This window comes from Capricornis sumatraensis, chromosome 14 (assembly GCF_032405125.1).
Source record: "Capricornis sumatraensis isolate serow.1 chromosome 14, serow.2, whole genome shotgun sequence".
NCBI lineage: Eukaryota > Metazoa > Chordata > Mammalia > Artiodactyla > Bovidae > Capricornis > Capricornis sumatraensis.
This window is the reverse complement of record NC_091082.1, coordinates 50,418,681-50,434,357: the sequence shown is the minus strand read 5'-3', so window position 1 is coordinate 50,434,357 and position 15,677 is coordinate 50,418,681. Positions and strand designations below refer to the sequence as shown.

General features: G+C 45.0%; 1 protein-coding gene across 1 annotated transcript in view; it reads left to right on the top strand.

The window, feature by feature from the left end:
- Positions 1-15,677, top strand: part of PEX14 (peroxisomal biogenesis factor 14) — a 139,838-nt gene that overhangs the window by 38,582 nt on the left and 85,579 nt on the right. The window contains exon 3 of the mRNA XM_068986123.1: positions 12,130-12,214. Within this exon, the coding sequence (XP_068842224.1) occupies positions 12,130-12,214 (85 nt within the window). The remainder of the gene's footprint in view (positions 1-12,129; positions 12,215-15,677) is intronic.

Genomic DNA, 15,677 nt, shown 5'->3' with positions numbered 1-15,677 from the left:
TTTATAAGGTAGAGTATCTAAGACTATAATTTAATCCTGATGACTCAGTATCATCGTTTTAGATGTAAATGTTTATATTGTATTTTAAGTGTAGCTGTTTTCCAAACCTGTTAAAGTACAGATCTGTTGTGTATTCGCTTCTCCTCTGAATGACTCCACCTATGCCAAATGACCCCGGAATGATAACTTTTTGAGTTTTCTGTTTGCTTTTTATAGACGAGTTTTTCCTGATATTTGTTGCTAGGCTTTTTTCACTATCTTGTCTTTGTTCTGCGAGTATTGCTTGGCTGTCTGGCTTGATTCTCCTTTCTCATTTGCAGTTTTTAATCTTCTGTGATTTGGACACCAGATAACTAAGCTTCTGTGTGAAATAGATAGTAAGTAGTGTGAATAGAGCTTTGCTATGTGTAATGTATATGGAATTTATTTCTTTTTTTAGCAGCAACAATGTCTTCTCCCTTCCCTTCTCTCTTTCCCCATCTTTGTTGGCTTTCTCCTATTTCTGGCTGGATGAGATTGGAGAGCTGAGCTCCGGAATAGCTCCAGAATAGCTCTGGGTCTGGTTCCTGACCCTCACCCGTGTCCCTGGTCTAGGTAGGCTGCCTGATGGAATCAACTTGGAAATTATAAAATGATGTGGCTTAGAGGGTCCAGAAGGCCATCTGTTCAAGCCCTCCTTTATAGAAATGAAGGAATCGGAGGCACAGAGCGGGGGTGTGAGGGGCCGGGTCCGAGGACACATGCACATCAGGGCTGGGCTCCGCGCGCAGGTTTCCGGCCCACGTTCTAGCCTGCCTCTCTACCACCGCTGTTCCCAGCCGTCTTTGAGCAGAATGGGTGTGAATGGGGACATAGAGGGTTTGCATAAGGTAAAATCATGAAGGAAAATACTTTGCTGGCTGTGGGCAGGTTGAGAATTAAAGTACATAAATCAAAAAAGGCTTCTGTTTGTTGCAGTGTTTGGCTGTGTTTGCACTCACTGCTGATATTGATACTGTAGGAGAAGCTTTAATCCTTTCATTCAGATTTACAAGAAATGCTGTTTCCTTTCAGTTTAAAAAAAAAAAAAAGTCCAAGAGAGCATTTGATTTAAGGAACCAAAACTCTAGAAAATGTATCCGGGAGTCCTCGTCAATTTGGGGCATAATGAAATATAAAAAATACTCAATAAAAGCTCCTTTATTACTTTAACTGTTTAAATGTGGAGTTTTTAGCCATCAGGTTAATGTTTTGGTATCATTTTTTTATTTGATTGTGAGCACTTTTCCAGGTAGCGCTGCCACTCGAGCGCTAATCAGATTCCCACAAATGAATGGTGCTAGCTGCAGCCTGACATCACCGCGTTTTTGCTTCGACATTATTTTATTTGGTTTTCCTGTAAAAGTTAATAACTCTGTGTCCATGTGTTTAAACGGGCAAGAAGAGAGAGAGAAAGGACAGTGAACAGAAAATGATGAGCGACGTCTCAGGACTCTTTGGCCAAATTGAGGAGATATAGGGATTTTTGTGATTTTAGTCTCTTACCCTAGGACGAGTTAGGTGTGGAGAATCAAGAAGATTGCACGGCAAGATGGTGATTCTTAATCCTTCCTCTCTGTTCCCCAGACAGAGTGGTAAGGACTTAGAAATGAGTTGCCACTGATCTAGAGGAGGAGAAGGAGGGTGCTCAATAGAACTGATCTTATGATGGTGAGAACTGGTTAAATCTTGCATTAATTGTAAGTAAAATACATGCTCATTTTAGATGACTGAGATTGCTAAGAGCATCAGAGGTAGGACAGGAAGACTTTCCTTTTTATCTTCCCCTTAGAGGTAGGAGACCTTCATGGCCAAGATGGCTCTGGTGTCTGTCTATTAATAATAGGCCTCTGCTGAATCATTTATTTTTTTGAAGGTGTGTTTGTTTGTTGCAAGCTGTGGTTGTTTATGGTGTTTAGTGAAAGGTTACTGAACAGTTCAGAGCCACAGTGATTACCATTTAATTCCTTCTGTGTGCTATGGATTCCTTTGCTGAGCTAAAAATTTCTAAATTGGTTTTGTCAGAGGAGGCAACTAGACTGATACCTCTCTGTCTCTCTCTTTCTTTTTAAAAAGTATTTATTTACTTTTCATTTTTGACCACACCATTCAGTACATGGGATCTTAGTTCTCTAACCAGGGATGGAATCCCTGCCCCCTGCATTGGAAGGTGGAGTCTTAATCACTGGGCAACCAGGGAAGTCTCTTGGACCGCTGTCTCCTGATTCAGATTCTCTTCCAGATTTGCATCTTGGTGCTAAAGACAGTCTGAGGGTACAAATCTGACCATGGGTACAAGAATCAGTCCTGTGGTCTTTATCTCAGTGCCTCTGAAAGCTGTGTGAAATACGGTGACTCACTCATCCATGTCAGGGGCATGGCTTGTCTTGCTCTCTGCACTACCCTCATTGTGTGGACAAGTTACTGCTAAAGTTATCTGGAGCCATGTGGCCCATGTTAGATACCCCTTCTTAGACAGTTGAACTGGCCGTCAACTTATTTCACATGGCTGTGAGGCACGTCTGCTGTCTGTCACCCCCTCCTTGCTGCTGGAGCTGGTTACCAGACTGTACTGTCTTGGCGGGTGGCTGTCCCTGGGCCCTCCCAGGGGCTGCTGTGCTTGTGAAGAGGGCAGCTTTCCCTTGAGAGGAGCTGATTCCACTTGACTGTTTTTGTCATCTTACTGTAAATTTGAAGATTTTTGAGTGCCAGCTTTTTCTCTTATGCATCATACTTTTGGAACTCTTCTAGTTTTCCCCTTAGGTCACAGAAGAATCTAAAATAATAGCAGGAAGAACCAGGATTTGGTGGTCTTAGTGTACGTGTGTGTGCTCAGTCATGTCTGACCCCATGGACTGTAGCCCTCCAGTCTTCTCTATCCATGGGATTTCCCAGGCAAAGTAGTGGAGTGGGTTGCCATTTCCTTCTTCAGAGGGTCTTCTTGACCTAGGCTTTGAACCCACGTCTCCTGCACTGGCAGGCAGATTCTTAACCAATGCACCACCTGAGAAGCCCCTGAATGAGCATGGCTGTGTTCCAGTAACATTTTATTCATCGACACTGAAATTCAAAGTTCATATGATTTTCACATGACTTTTTTTGATTTTTGTTTTTCTTAGCCATTTAGAAGTGTAAAACTGTTCTTACAGACTTGTGATTGCCAAGATGTGGCGAAGGATAGACTGGGAGTTTGGGATTGTTGTTGTTCAGTCACTTAGTCATATCCAACTCTTTGCAATCTCATGGACTGTAGCCTATCAGGCTCCTCTGTTCTTGGAATTCTCCAGGCAAGAATACTGGAGTGGGTGGCCATTTCCTTCTTCAGAGGTTCTTCCCGACCTAGGGATTAAACCCCTGTCTCTTGCATTGGTGAGCCGATTCTTTACCACTGAGCCTTAATTGTTCACTTTTTTCTGCTTATCAGGGTATCTAAAGACAATTTTAAGGCTACCCACGTGTCATTTCCAATTCTTTTCTTGCTGTCTTTTCGGGTTCTAACTGTTTTAAGCTGTGACTGCTTCTTTTTTTGTATTCAGATCTTTATTTATTTTTGGCTGAGCTGAGTCTTCGTTGAGGTGTGTGGGCTTCTCTTGTTGTGGAGCACAGGCTCCAGAGCCTGCAGGCTGCAGGAGTTGTGGCATTTGGAGTCAGTACTTGTGGCTCATGGGCTTAGTCGTCCTTTGGCATGTGGGATCTTCCTGGACCAGAGATCAAACCCATATCCTCTGCATCAGCAGGCAGAATTCTTAACCACTGGACCACCAGGGAAGTCCTCAAATCTATTTTTTAACATTTAGAAATGTTAAAAAGTGAAAAATTGTCTTTCTTCAGTTTCCTTGTAGGATGTCTGGTAGGAGTGCCATTTAGTGACTCCTCAAAGTTTCAGCTTTGTGCTGTGTGGAGGGTGATGCTCGACGGCATTTCCTGATCCAGAGCTCATTTTCCTTGGAATCCAGGGGCCCATCTTGTTGCTCTCAGAGCAGAAGGTGCTCAGCAATCATGCAGGGACCTCGCCCTGCACCACCTGGTGGTCACATAGTCAGCGTCTCACCCCCGGTGATGACTTGATGCCCAAAGGTGTCACTTGCCATGATGCACCCTCTCTTTGCCCCCTTCCTGATCATCCCACTTCTCAGTAGTGCATGACTAGAGAGAGCTTCACACCAGGGTCCATCTGGCCCAACTTCAAAAGAAGTGGGAACTGAAGCTCTATCTGCTGAGCACACGAAGGTGCTGGCGTTTAGAAGTAACCTTTGGAAAGCATCAGATCCAACTTGTGGGGAGAAAGGTACTAGAAAGTAGAGGCAGCGGTGTCGTTAGGAAGGTCCCAGGCACTGGGAGCCACATATTTTTAATGTTGGAGTCACCAGCCACTGCCACAGAGTGAGCTCACAGTCCTCTTCAGGAGCATCTTGGACACTGAGTCATTACATTCCTTTGGAGTGATTCAACTCAACAGCTTGACACCTTCATTAATTTTACAACATGAAGCCTGGGTGCTCTCTGCTTCCTCTTTAACAGTACAGGGGAATTAGAAGAATATGGAAAAAAACAGCAAGGGAAACCGAAAGAAGGAGCAGTCAAGAAGCTGCTGAAAGACACCATGTGAGGAAATTGAACTCTTTGCCTTTTCTTGGTATCTCCTGGGACTGAGCACCCAAAGCTTGCCACCCGTTGCTGGCACACACAAGCCTTTTTCACTCTGTTCCTAGCATGCCGGCCAACGCTCCAACTCGGAGCCAGCTCGTTTTGCCTTCTCTGCTGAGGTCACTGCTACTGTGATCCGTGTATAATGGCATTTTCCTCCTCTTTTCAGTATGGAGGCTATTACGGTTTCCTCTCTAAACAAGACTTCAAACAATTTGCTGCCAGTTGGATTTCAAAGCCAAGGAAAAGGCAAATGTCATCCTTTTTTTCTCTCCTCTTTGGGTAACTGCTTTGTTGGTTGCATCAAAAATTAGAGGGGCTGCTCTCTAAATTCAGGTGGGGATGTGTGGGGACAGGCATTTAAATTTGCTTTTCTTTCTCCCCAAGGAGAGAACCCTTTTCCTTCTCAACCTTTCCTAAGAAGGAACTTTGATCTCGTCATCCTGGAAAACAAGGGTTTTTATTTCCCGCACAGTGAGCATGTGCACCACTGTGCTTTCTGTGGCGTGGTTCCGGTCGCCCTCCGCGCTGGTAGCTCTGCGTGTCAGCTCTGCTGCTGAAGCCCCAGCTCCCTTTGCACTGCAAGTTGGCACTCAGAGTACTTTCCTAGTCACCCTTGCCTAAAATCACTCTCAGTTCAGTTCAGTTGCTCAGTCGTGTCCGACTCTTGGCGACCCCATGAATTGCAGCATGCCGGGCCTCCCTGTCCATCACTAACTCCACTTGATACTAAATACTGCCTGTTGCCTTCCACATACATTTCTGGAAGAACTAGTTTAATAAAATAACAAAACCACCAACATTCTGACAAGCAGTTCATGCAATATTTTTAACTAGGGCCAAGAAGAAAAATTTAAACACAGATATTTCATTTGAAGGGTAGTTATTGTGCATATGACGTTGCCACCTTTCATAAAGGCTCTTACTGCATATATCAGTGTTTTTAAAGTGAGACTAAGGTCAGTAATGCGTGCTGTGGAATTCCCTAAATGCAGATTTACACAATAGGCCTCCACATATATTGTGTTCTATCATGTCAACTCACATGCACTTCTACCAGGGATCTTTTATTTCTTTAATGCGAAAAACAAAAGAACAGAGTAAAGTAAAACAAAGGAAATTAGGGCCCACGACTTAATTAGTATAGGGTTGTAACCCAAGTCAACAATGGGAAGGACACAATGACGAAAAGCAGGAAATTCCAAGTTGAAAGAGAGGCTCTTTCCTTTAACTCCTTGAGAGTCAGGGCGCTTGTAAGCGCACTGCTCACCCAGGTGCAGGAGGCTGGCTCAAGTACAACTCGATGTCTTTATTTTTGAACTTCCTGGCTTTTTGTTGACTTTCCCCTCTCCTCTCCCCCCCAACCCTCCATGTAAACGAAAGGTACCTTTGCATGTGCGTGTTAATTGTAGATAAATGGGGGAAAAGTACCTCTCGATTTTGTAACCCTGAGAGAAGGAGAAAGGGGGGGAATTTCCCTGTCACTGTCATCTGTTCATTTTTTAATGAGCAATTTTAAAAAATTGAAAATAAAAGAGGAAAATGAATAGGTGTTGAACCAGCCCGTGATATGTAAATGCCAACTAGTAATTACCTAAAACCTCAATTTTCATTCTGTTTCATCTTGCAAAACATTTCATTTTCCCGGAGTGAAAACACTTGGTCGGGGCTCGCAAAAGGCAGCGGGGCGGCCGTCTCCTTTGGCCTGCGCGCCCGCCGGCCCCGGCTAGGGGGCACTTTGGCTCCGCGCTGCGGTGGCCTCGGCCACGACCAGCTCAAGGTTATTCCCCTCTTGCCATTCTGGCGGCTCCGCTCCGCGCGGTCGTGGCGCCCCTCCCCCCACTCGCACTCGTCTGGTTTCGGGGAGCCTTGTGCCTTGTCCTTGCGGAGGATCATAGGATCGTATTGAATTTTGGCTGACCGAGCCTTCCTCTGCATATTAACTTTCCCCTCTTACCTGCCCTCTAGACCCTCGGCCTCCCCGAGTTGCATTTCACACCCTAAGAGCAGCTCTTCGCCAGACTCCCTCTCTCCCTCGGCGATTTCAAACGCAGCAGTCTCTATATTCCGTTTTATTGCTGCTGCTGCTGCCTTTTCCTCCTTTCGTTTTGGCGGCTGGGGGCGGCTCTTTTTGACTGCTGCTCTCACACACGTGCTCTCCTGCCACATTAGAAGGGTAATTCCGACGTGTCTTTTTTGCATGCTCCTAGATTTTCTCGTACTCTGGTTTAGGAGCTGTATTTTTGCTGTATTTGTGCAGCATCTTGGAATGTGGTTGGGGGATACCCCTGTTTCCGGGCTGGTTGCCTCCCCCACTCCCCAGCCTGTTCCCTGCTGAAAAAGAGTGTGGAGAAGTGAGAGCAGTGAGCCTGGTCAGGACCCTTATCTGTAGGTCAGGGAGGCTTCTGGATGCAGAAAACCAGAATTATGTTGTCCTAGGACCCTGGATCTGAGAGCGCTCTGCCTGGAATCTCAAGGAACACGGCCTCTTTAGTGAGATATATGGCTTCATAATTAGCCCGTTGCATTTTTTCACGAGTGCTAGCATCAGCGTTCTACGATGTGTTCCTCTGATTAACAGCTGCTTTGCAACTATTTCCTTGTGCCACTGATGACCATATTTGTCAAGGAACTCCTGACAGAGTACTGATTTCTTACTAAAATGCAGTGTTTCCATTTGAAGAGGGTTCTCTCATTCTAGGCACTGCCCGGCTTTCCCAGTCACTTCTTGTAAAACCTCGAGTTGGCTTTGGTCTAACACTTGTTAACAGGATTCAGGGTATCTATCTACTTTAGAGTACGAGCATAGGAACCTTTCGCAGGCAATTTGATCTTCTGAGCCCTGCATGTGTAGCGCAGCAGTGTTGGAGTGGAGTTTTAAGTCCGCCTGTAGATCGTTTTCTCTTGCCCTCTAGTTGTGATCTCTCTGGGTGAAAAAGGACTTGGCTTTGGTTGTTAGTGTCATTAATTTTTGACTGTTTTTAATATTTTTAAATGGCTAATGAATGTGCATGTTGCACAGAGGAGTGCAGAAGTTGGTGACATTCCAAGTAAGTGTCACTGGAGACAGCGCATCAGGTTTACATGTCAGGTGCAGAGTGCTCAGGCTCCCCCCAACCCCAGGTTCATTGTTAGGCAAGCTCTGTTCTCCCTTCTCCCTTGTGCAGAAAATACCGCGTGTATTCTGAAGATGATAGTGTGCAGATCTTTTGTAGGAGAGTGGAAAGCATCTAGGAAGCATCGCTTCAGTGAGGACTGTCAGGAACCTCGCTGCTTCTCACCTGGGATTACTTACCCTGCACAACGCATTTAACAGCACATAGTTCATTGTAGATAGCCCCTGAGTATACTGTATTCCATTGATTTATACAGTTGCAAATCCTGGTCTCTCACACACAAATCTCTCTCAATTGGCCAGTCATCTTGGATCCAAAGATGTTTTTCAATCTGAAGTCCCCTCTTTTTCCCTGGGCTGCTGGCAGTCACTCCAGTGGACCCACTGCCAAGGCAAGAATTTGCTCCTCCTCTTTGCACCTGGGTTTTATCTCTAGCTTTAAGTGATGAACAGAGTAAAATCATCAAACTTTCCTAAAATTGCAGAGTTGATGATGACAGGATGGTTTTGTTTCACTTTTTGAGGGAGGGAGGGAGGGTGGGACACAGAACATCGGGTCACAGGAACGGGGTGATGAGAAACTTTGCTTCTCTTTCCTTCTGAGTTTGTCATCTTTATTTTTATGAGACCAGCTACTGGTAATTTGCCTTGCGCTCATTAAGAATGCTCGGGGTGCGAGAGAAGGGGAAAGGAGGGCCAGTTCTGTGTCTCTGAGGGACTCAGCAGCAAGTGGTCTCCACGTCGCCATCAGAGCTTTTCACCAGGGTTCTCCTTGGCTTGCTGCACTCCTACACCGGGTGCAGTAACGTTCCTGCCTCCGTTTTACATCTGTGACATTGAGGCGGAAGGTTTGGCCTGAATTTATGTAATTTAGTTGGGCACAAATATAACCCATGAATAGTCACATTCATCTCCTAATTAGAAAATCAGATGATAATACAGGACAGGCTGCAGGCACCCCGTCATTTCATCCGACAAAAGGGTGTTGTGTCTGTCTGACCTCCGCCAAGGGAAGAGCCCTTGAACTGCTCTGTGAAGTTAATGAAAAGTGTCCAACAATAGTCAATGAAAGACGCAAACTGGGGACAGCGTCCGTTATCTAGGCGTGTTCAAACCTTTGCATTATGGGGAAGGGTTTGGAGAAATCGTCTACCATCTATGTGTGAATCAAAGGGCTGTAAAATTCTATGTTGGACGGGCTCTTCCCCACCTTGTTGAAGTGCCAGGTCCTTATGAGGAGAGAGGAGAAGAGTAAAGAGTAGCTGAAGAAATAGCTAGTGAAAGGAGAGGCATTCTTGTATGTCCAGCTTACATGGTTGGAGCTGCTTATCTGGGTATCTTTCTTCTAAAGCCCATTATGTTGAAGCTGTTAGTTTGGATGCTTTATATTTTTGCATCTGGCGTAGTGATACCGGTGCTGTTAAATATGCGATTTGCCTGTCGCCTGCATTTTCCTACAAAGATCAAGAGGGACATAAACAAGCCCCAGATATACTTTATGTAGGTGTTTGGCAATATTATTTTATATGGCTCGAAATTAGTGAATGGAAACTTTAAAAGAAATTGTTCATATTTTTTGCAAGTTTGAAGTGTGCCGGGACTTTGTCAAATTCCCGTTAAAATAAATATGTCAATTTCACCTCCCTTCCAAATTCATTTATCTTGCTTTTTTAAAAGGTGTTTTCTGCTTTACCTGATGTTTAAATTGGATTCTCCCGTTTATGCTGTTCTTTGCTATATCCCCCACGTTTTTCTTAAATGAATTACTAATGACAGAGCACTCCATCATTCCCTCTCTGCAGCCACTTTAAGGAAAGCATGGTGATCTAAACCTTTTAACCTATTAAAGATGATTTTCCCCAATTGAATCAGACCCACCACAGGTGTAATAACTAATCATTTAAACTACACCTGCTATTATGTATTTTTAAGCCATTATGCGTGTTGGATAGATGATAATTCATGTTTATTGCATTGTCCGATGGATCCGTTTTGCCTACACCAGGCTGATTAATGTATTTAAAGAAATAAGAGATGCAATTTTTAAAAAAAAAATTGATGGAATGCGCCAAGCACTGCATTGAGTGCACCATTAAACCCATCAGAACTTTGCTCTCTGACCAGAAATGCATATACCAAGGACTGTATTAAAAAAGCAAGGTGAAACCTGTGCGTTTTAGTGGTGGGATTCTGTTATCTTTCTCTGTCATGGAAAAATTTGGAAGGATGAAGGAAAGGTTTATGCTTCTACCGGTGAATGTCAGGAGCTGTGCCATTGGCATCACTGGCTTAAGACCTGCCTGCCCACAGTTCCTCTGACACCTGGGACCCATCCCAGGGTGTGTGGAGCTTACCACATATACAAACGCTATCCTTGTCTTGTATGTTGAAGGTGTATTTTTTCTCCAGGTGAAGAGCAATTAACCCTAAGGCACCTGATCTGGGCAGATGGGCCTTGAGCCCGTGGGGCCTGGGATGGTGCAACTGTCCACCTAGTCCAAGGCCAGCCTCTCCTCCTCCTGTTTTTCTCCTTCGCCACATCCTCCTGGCTCCTAGCTGCTTTCCTTTTCCGTTTGCCTTCTTTTCTGTTCCATCTCCTCTGCTCATCCATCACCCCCTCCTCCTCCTCGTCTCCCTCCTTAACCCCATTCTGTTTCCCTTTTCTCTCTTCTTTCTTCCCCTGTCCCATCTCTTCATAAGAATGCAACCATTTTGTTGATGTTTGTCAGATTTTTCTCTATTTGGATGCATCCTGAGGGGCTCGGGAGTGAGCATGTAGTTTTGAGGTTCTAGAATCCTGAGCGTCGATTTCTCTTTTGTCCAGGACCAATTGGTTATCACTGCAGTTCATGATGGTAGTTAAAGTGTTCACAGTGTTGGACAGATTCTAATCATTCTCAAGGAATGCTTCTGTGTCTTACCTCTGACAGGCCCAAATTTGGGAGTTGGGGCTACCTGACTTCGTCCTTGGGGGAGAGTGTCTGATCCAAGCCTCCCGTGAAGGGATCACAGGGGAAATGCATCAGGGGTTTGCCCTGAATTTTTTTTTCCTTTCTGATTTATCTTTTGTTACCAAAGAGGTGTGTCTGGTCTCATGATGAAGTTCATATAAAATATGAAGAAGATACTTGTAGCTTGTATTCCATTTGTAGTCACGGTACTTTCTGTGTGAATCTCTGTTCAATTGCTGCCTTAGTTTGAAAAATCTTAGAAAACTTCCTTACATTTGGCCCCTTAGAAATTTTTTCTTTCAACAACTTATGAGGAAACTTCAGGGTCTGTTGACTTTACCTGTACCTGGAAACTAAGTGGTTCTTTTTCTGATGAGATCAATAATGATAGTCATTTATAGTGGCCCCTTTCCTATGGGGGCAGGTTGGCATTTCCCACCCATCAGTCTAGTGTCAGTGGTAGAGAGCAGACAGGCGGTGTGCAGGCGCACACTTCGTGTGCACTGAGTAATGTGAAGGTTAATACAATCCATAGTTTTCCTTCCACCCCCTGCTTGGCTCATTTGTAGATCCGTAGATTTCTTTAAATAATATTATTTCCAGAGGTAGGTAGATAATCTTTTAGTCTGTCAGCTTTTAGCCATGAAACCCTAAAATTTGTCCTTTGAAGGCTCTTTAGAATTTGTCTCCATTGCATAAGAGAGACAAGTGTGAGTGGCTGTGACTTATGTAAGTCTTCCCAGCCAGTGGATGCTCACTGCTTCGCCCGGTTCTGTAGAAGCAGCCTGATCTCTTCCCTTCAGATGCTAGCAGTGTGGCTGGGGAGGCAGCCTGAACATTAGAAGACAGTAGACTTGTGTCTTCAGCTATATGGCACTCACCAGCTGCACCAAAGAATTGAAGAGAATGGGGAAATTAGAGATGGCTTGCTTATTCAGGGAAGACTTAGCGGAGTTAGAACAGCCTATAGCAGGCCTGGGCTGCTGCTGCATGTGCAGTGTTGACACTGGTAGAGGCTGGAAGGGAAGGCCTTCTAGAAAAAAGGGCATAGCATGGACACAAATGGAGCGACATGGGTAAGTGTGGCCAGGGAGGGCTCCCTGCTGAGGGGTGTGAGGAGTCAGCTCTAACAGGGAGAACAGGAAATGATTATTGCGGGTCTTAAAAGCTGGGCTGAGGGGATTAGATTTGATAGAACCAGATATAGGAAGCCAGTGATGGTAGGGGACCAACAGAGTCTTTAATTTAAGCAGATTTTACATGTGAGAAATAACTGGTTAGTTTGACCCCAGTATTGCGCTTATTTCTATGGACCTGGGGTAAATGTGTAGGATTCTTAATCTTGAAATGTAGACTGTTGACGTTACCTCCTCTTCTTTGTTTTATTTCCCCTACCAGATTGCCACAGCAGTGAAGTTTCTACAGAATTCTCGGGTCCGCCAGAGCCCACTTGCAACCAGGAGAGCGTTCCTTAAGAAGAAAGGTACAGGTTCCCTGTGGCCATGCTCAGTGGCCTACGGAGAGGGGCTGGGGCAGGGCGGACAGCAGCTGCCGTATGATGACTGATCTCCTGTGACTGCCCCACTGTTGTGGGAGTGGGGGTGAAGGAGGCCCCCAGTGGGAACGCTTGCTTCTTTTCTTACAGTAGAGCAGAGATGCTAGGATTCAGGTAATTGAGCGCTAGGTGTAAGGCCGACGACTTGGCCCAGGGCAGCCTGGCATCAGCTGTGTTCGGCAGCAGAAGAGGCCCGGGGAGAAGACCAGGGAGGACTTGCGCCCTGTGGTCTGTTCTGATCATGGCCGTGGCTGCAGAAAGATTGGCCTTAGATTATGAAGTTAGCTGCCTCAGTAAAGAATGAGGAAGAAAGAGATGAATGAAGGACAAGGGAAATGAGATGACTAAACAAGGTCAGGTTAAGGTCAAGTCTGGGGTCAGTCTGATTTACAGATTAAAGTGGTAAATTACTAGTTTTATGGTATTTCTGTAAGCAGGGATTAAATGGATCTTGACAAATTCAATATTGTCTGAAGCAGACAGTCTCTTGGTTTTATTGAAATTTAAGATGTTTCTTTTTTTGTGAAATATATATTTTAAAAAAGCTTATCAAACAAAGAAATTAGATACTTTGCATTCTTTTCATTCTTTGCATGTCTAATTTTCTGGAAAGCTAGGAAGTTGTTTAAAGGCCCTTAAACACTATGTGTGAGGGGAAGTGAGTTATCTCTGCTCTCCCTGCACACCGCCCCCTCCCCCGCCTGCCCCCCCACCCCCCACTCCAAACAAGACTCTTTAAGGAACTGGAATGTTGGTCTCAAAATTCTGGGTTTTGAGCTTAAATCATTAGTGGCTGAAATGGAAGAGGGCGTGGCTTGGTGGTGTTTCCTAGGTCTGCTCCATGGTATCCCACTGAAGTGACGCTTCGGACCATGTAAAGCTGGGTCCCAGGGCTGCGCTCACAGGGTTAGGGCGGGATCAGCCCAAGCGTTTCATTCACAGGCAGCTGTTTAGAGGCAGCCTCAGGGCCAATCCCTGTCTGTGATTGAGTTGATGAGGGGCACTTCCTGGCGGCATCCTGGTACCCCCCACCCCCAACAGTAGGAGATTATTAAAATTTGGAGTGCAGTGGCTGGCCCTTCCACTCCACAGCCATCATGCTGTAAAAGAGTTTTTCCTTGAAATATGTGTACCTATGGGGAGTAATTAATCATAAAAGCTCAGGGGTTTCAGCTCTCTCATCAAAGCATTGAAGCTGGGGAAAGCTGAGCCTAAAAGCTGTGCTGATTACCCGGGGTAACCTGAGACAAAATCCATAGTTGCCAAGAGATCCTTTGCCCAGTATATTGTGCAATATTATAACTGCCTGATCTTCTCCTCCACTGACAATGACCAGTTATTCCTCATTTTCTCTCAAACGTAGCTGGGTTAGAATTTCATTTGCAGAAGGTATTTAGAGCAATTTAGAGACAAATGTCTCTGGTGTTTGCTCGGCACTTCCCCACTGCAGGCTTTGCTGAGCAGTTTGAGTATCAGGAGCTCCATCTAATCTGTTTAATTTTAATAAATCCCTGACTGGGAGAGGGAGAGAAAAAAAGAGAGAGAGAGAAAGTCTGGGCCAAATAATACTTCTTTTGACTTGGTCGGCTAATAATTACTGTAGAAAACTGTCCTGTACAACTGTCATTTGTTGCTCCTTTAAAAACCAACAACCATCATTTAATTAATTCAGCTCAGAGTGTTTGCCCTGAGCTGAGAACAGAACAGACAAAACCCCTGCCCTCTCAGAGCTTGATTTCTACCAGGGGAAGGCAGACAGCAAAAGAAGAAACAAAACGTTGTTTATCAGATGGCAAGTTCCATGGAGAGGAGTGCCTGGGTAGCGGGCTGAAAGGAGCCGGTGCCATGTGGGAATGGATTGTGCTTCTCAACGGGGTGATTAGCAGGTGTCCCTCCGGGAGGGTGACATGTGAGCGAAGACCTGGAGGAGATGAGTATTTGTTGTGGGTGGAATTCCTTCTCGACCCTGAATGTGGTTTAGAGTTTTTAGAATGTTAGGCAGCAGGAAACCAGAGAGGCATCCTACCTTTCTTCCAAAGAGAGTTTACCCTGCACTTAAACCTGGAGTCCGTGGACTTAATCACTCACCTCCATTATCGTCTAAAACGCTGCTTCAGTCAGTAATTATCTATTTCCGAGTTGAATCCCAATAGAGTAGGTTCTGGCAGGACCTTTTCTGGGCAGAGAATTCCAAGGTTTGATGGGCATCTGGGGAAGAAGAGCCCTCTGTGGATTTAAACTTCACTTTTCACATTTCCCGTTCTCAGGGTCAGGTGCACACAGATCACATTCACGGAGCTTGGTACCATCTCCAATGGGGTGAGGGAGGAGGGGAACTTATAAAGGGGTGAGCCTGTGCCCTGTCCCTAACAGTAGTTGAGAAGGAAAGGGAGTTGGCTCTCTGGTCTTTGGGAGCGGGGAGTGCGTCTGGAGGGGAGGGACCAAGGTCCTGGCTTCCTCCAGTCCTATCTCCCACAGGACTCGCTGCAGTGGAGGGTTGGAGCACTGGGTTTGGGGAGCTCACAGCTACTGTAGTCTTGGCTTTCCTAGCAAATGTCACTTCAGGGAATTGCAGTGGAGCCCTGTCTTGAATTATAATCTTGACTTTCTCTTTTTTTAATAAACATCTCTTTCCCGAAAAGGCAAATCCAATTTTGTTTTTCTTTTAATATTATTTAATATTTAATATAGAAATCGAGGTCCCTGTAGTGCATGTCACTTCAGTGGAAAATGAGGGTTACTTTAAAAACATCAGCTGAGTTTGTTTTATTGTGAAGCTGCAGCCCTGAGTAGGGGCCTGGTCCCTCCTCTGTAACTGACAGGTTAACCTGTGCCCTCTGATTTCAGGGCTGGGGAAGCTGGAGGAGCTGATGGCATAGGGTTTGCAAGGGTCTTTTGTGGTTTTGTTTGTTTGTTTGTTTTTTGTTTCTTTGAGATCTCTTTTGGATACTTCAGAGTCTGAACATGGAGTCATTAATGAGAAACATGAAGTTATTAGAATCATTTATCATTTTCTTTGAAGCTTGTGCTGCCAGTTTGTGTAATTTACATTTCTTTCTTTTATCGGGAATTTTTTTGGATGCAAGAGAAAAGCAGCTGTTCACCTTCAGAGTACTAGAATAAATGTTTTTGTTTTCCGTCCAACCACTTGATTCTGCAGATGACATCAATTGCGGAGTCAGCCACACATGAAGATAATTGGACTGTGTGTGGGGTTTAAGCCCTCATAGAAGGAATGGGTCTATATATAGAAGCAGTTCTCGCCAGGCAGGCATCGTATCTGGGGCTTTAAGCAGGCTACAGTCCAGGAGGTTAGAGTAACTTAAAAACAGCAGTTGGATCAGTCCAGAAAGTTAGGGGCTTGGATGCTGCCGTCAGTAAGCTTATGTTG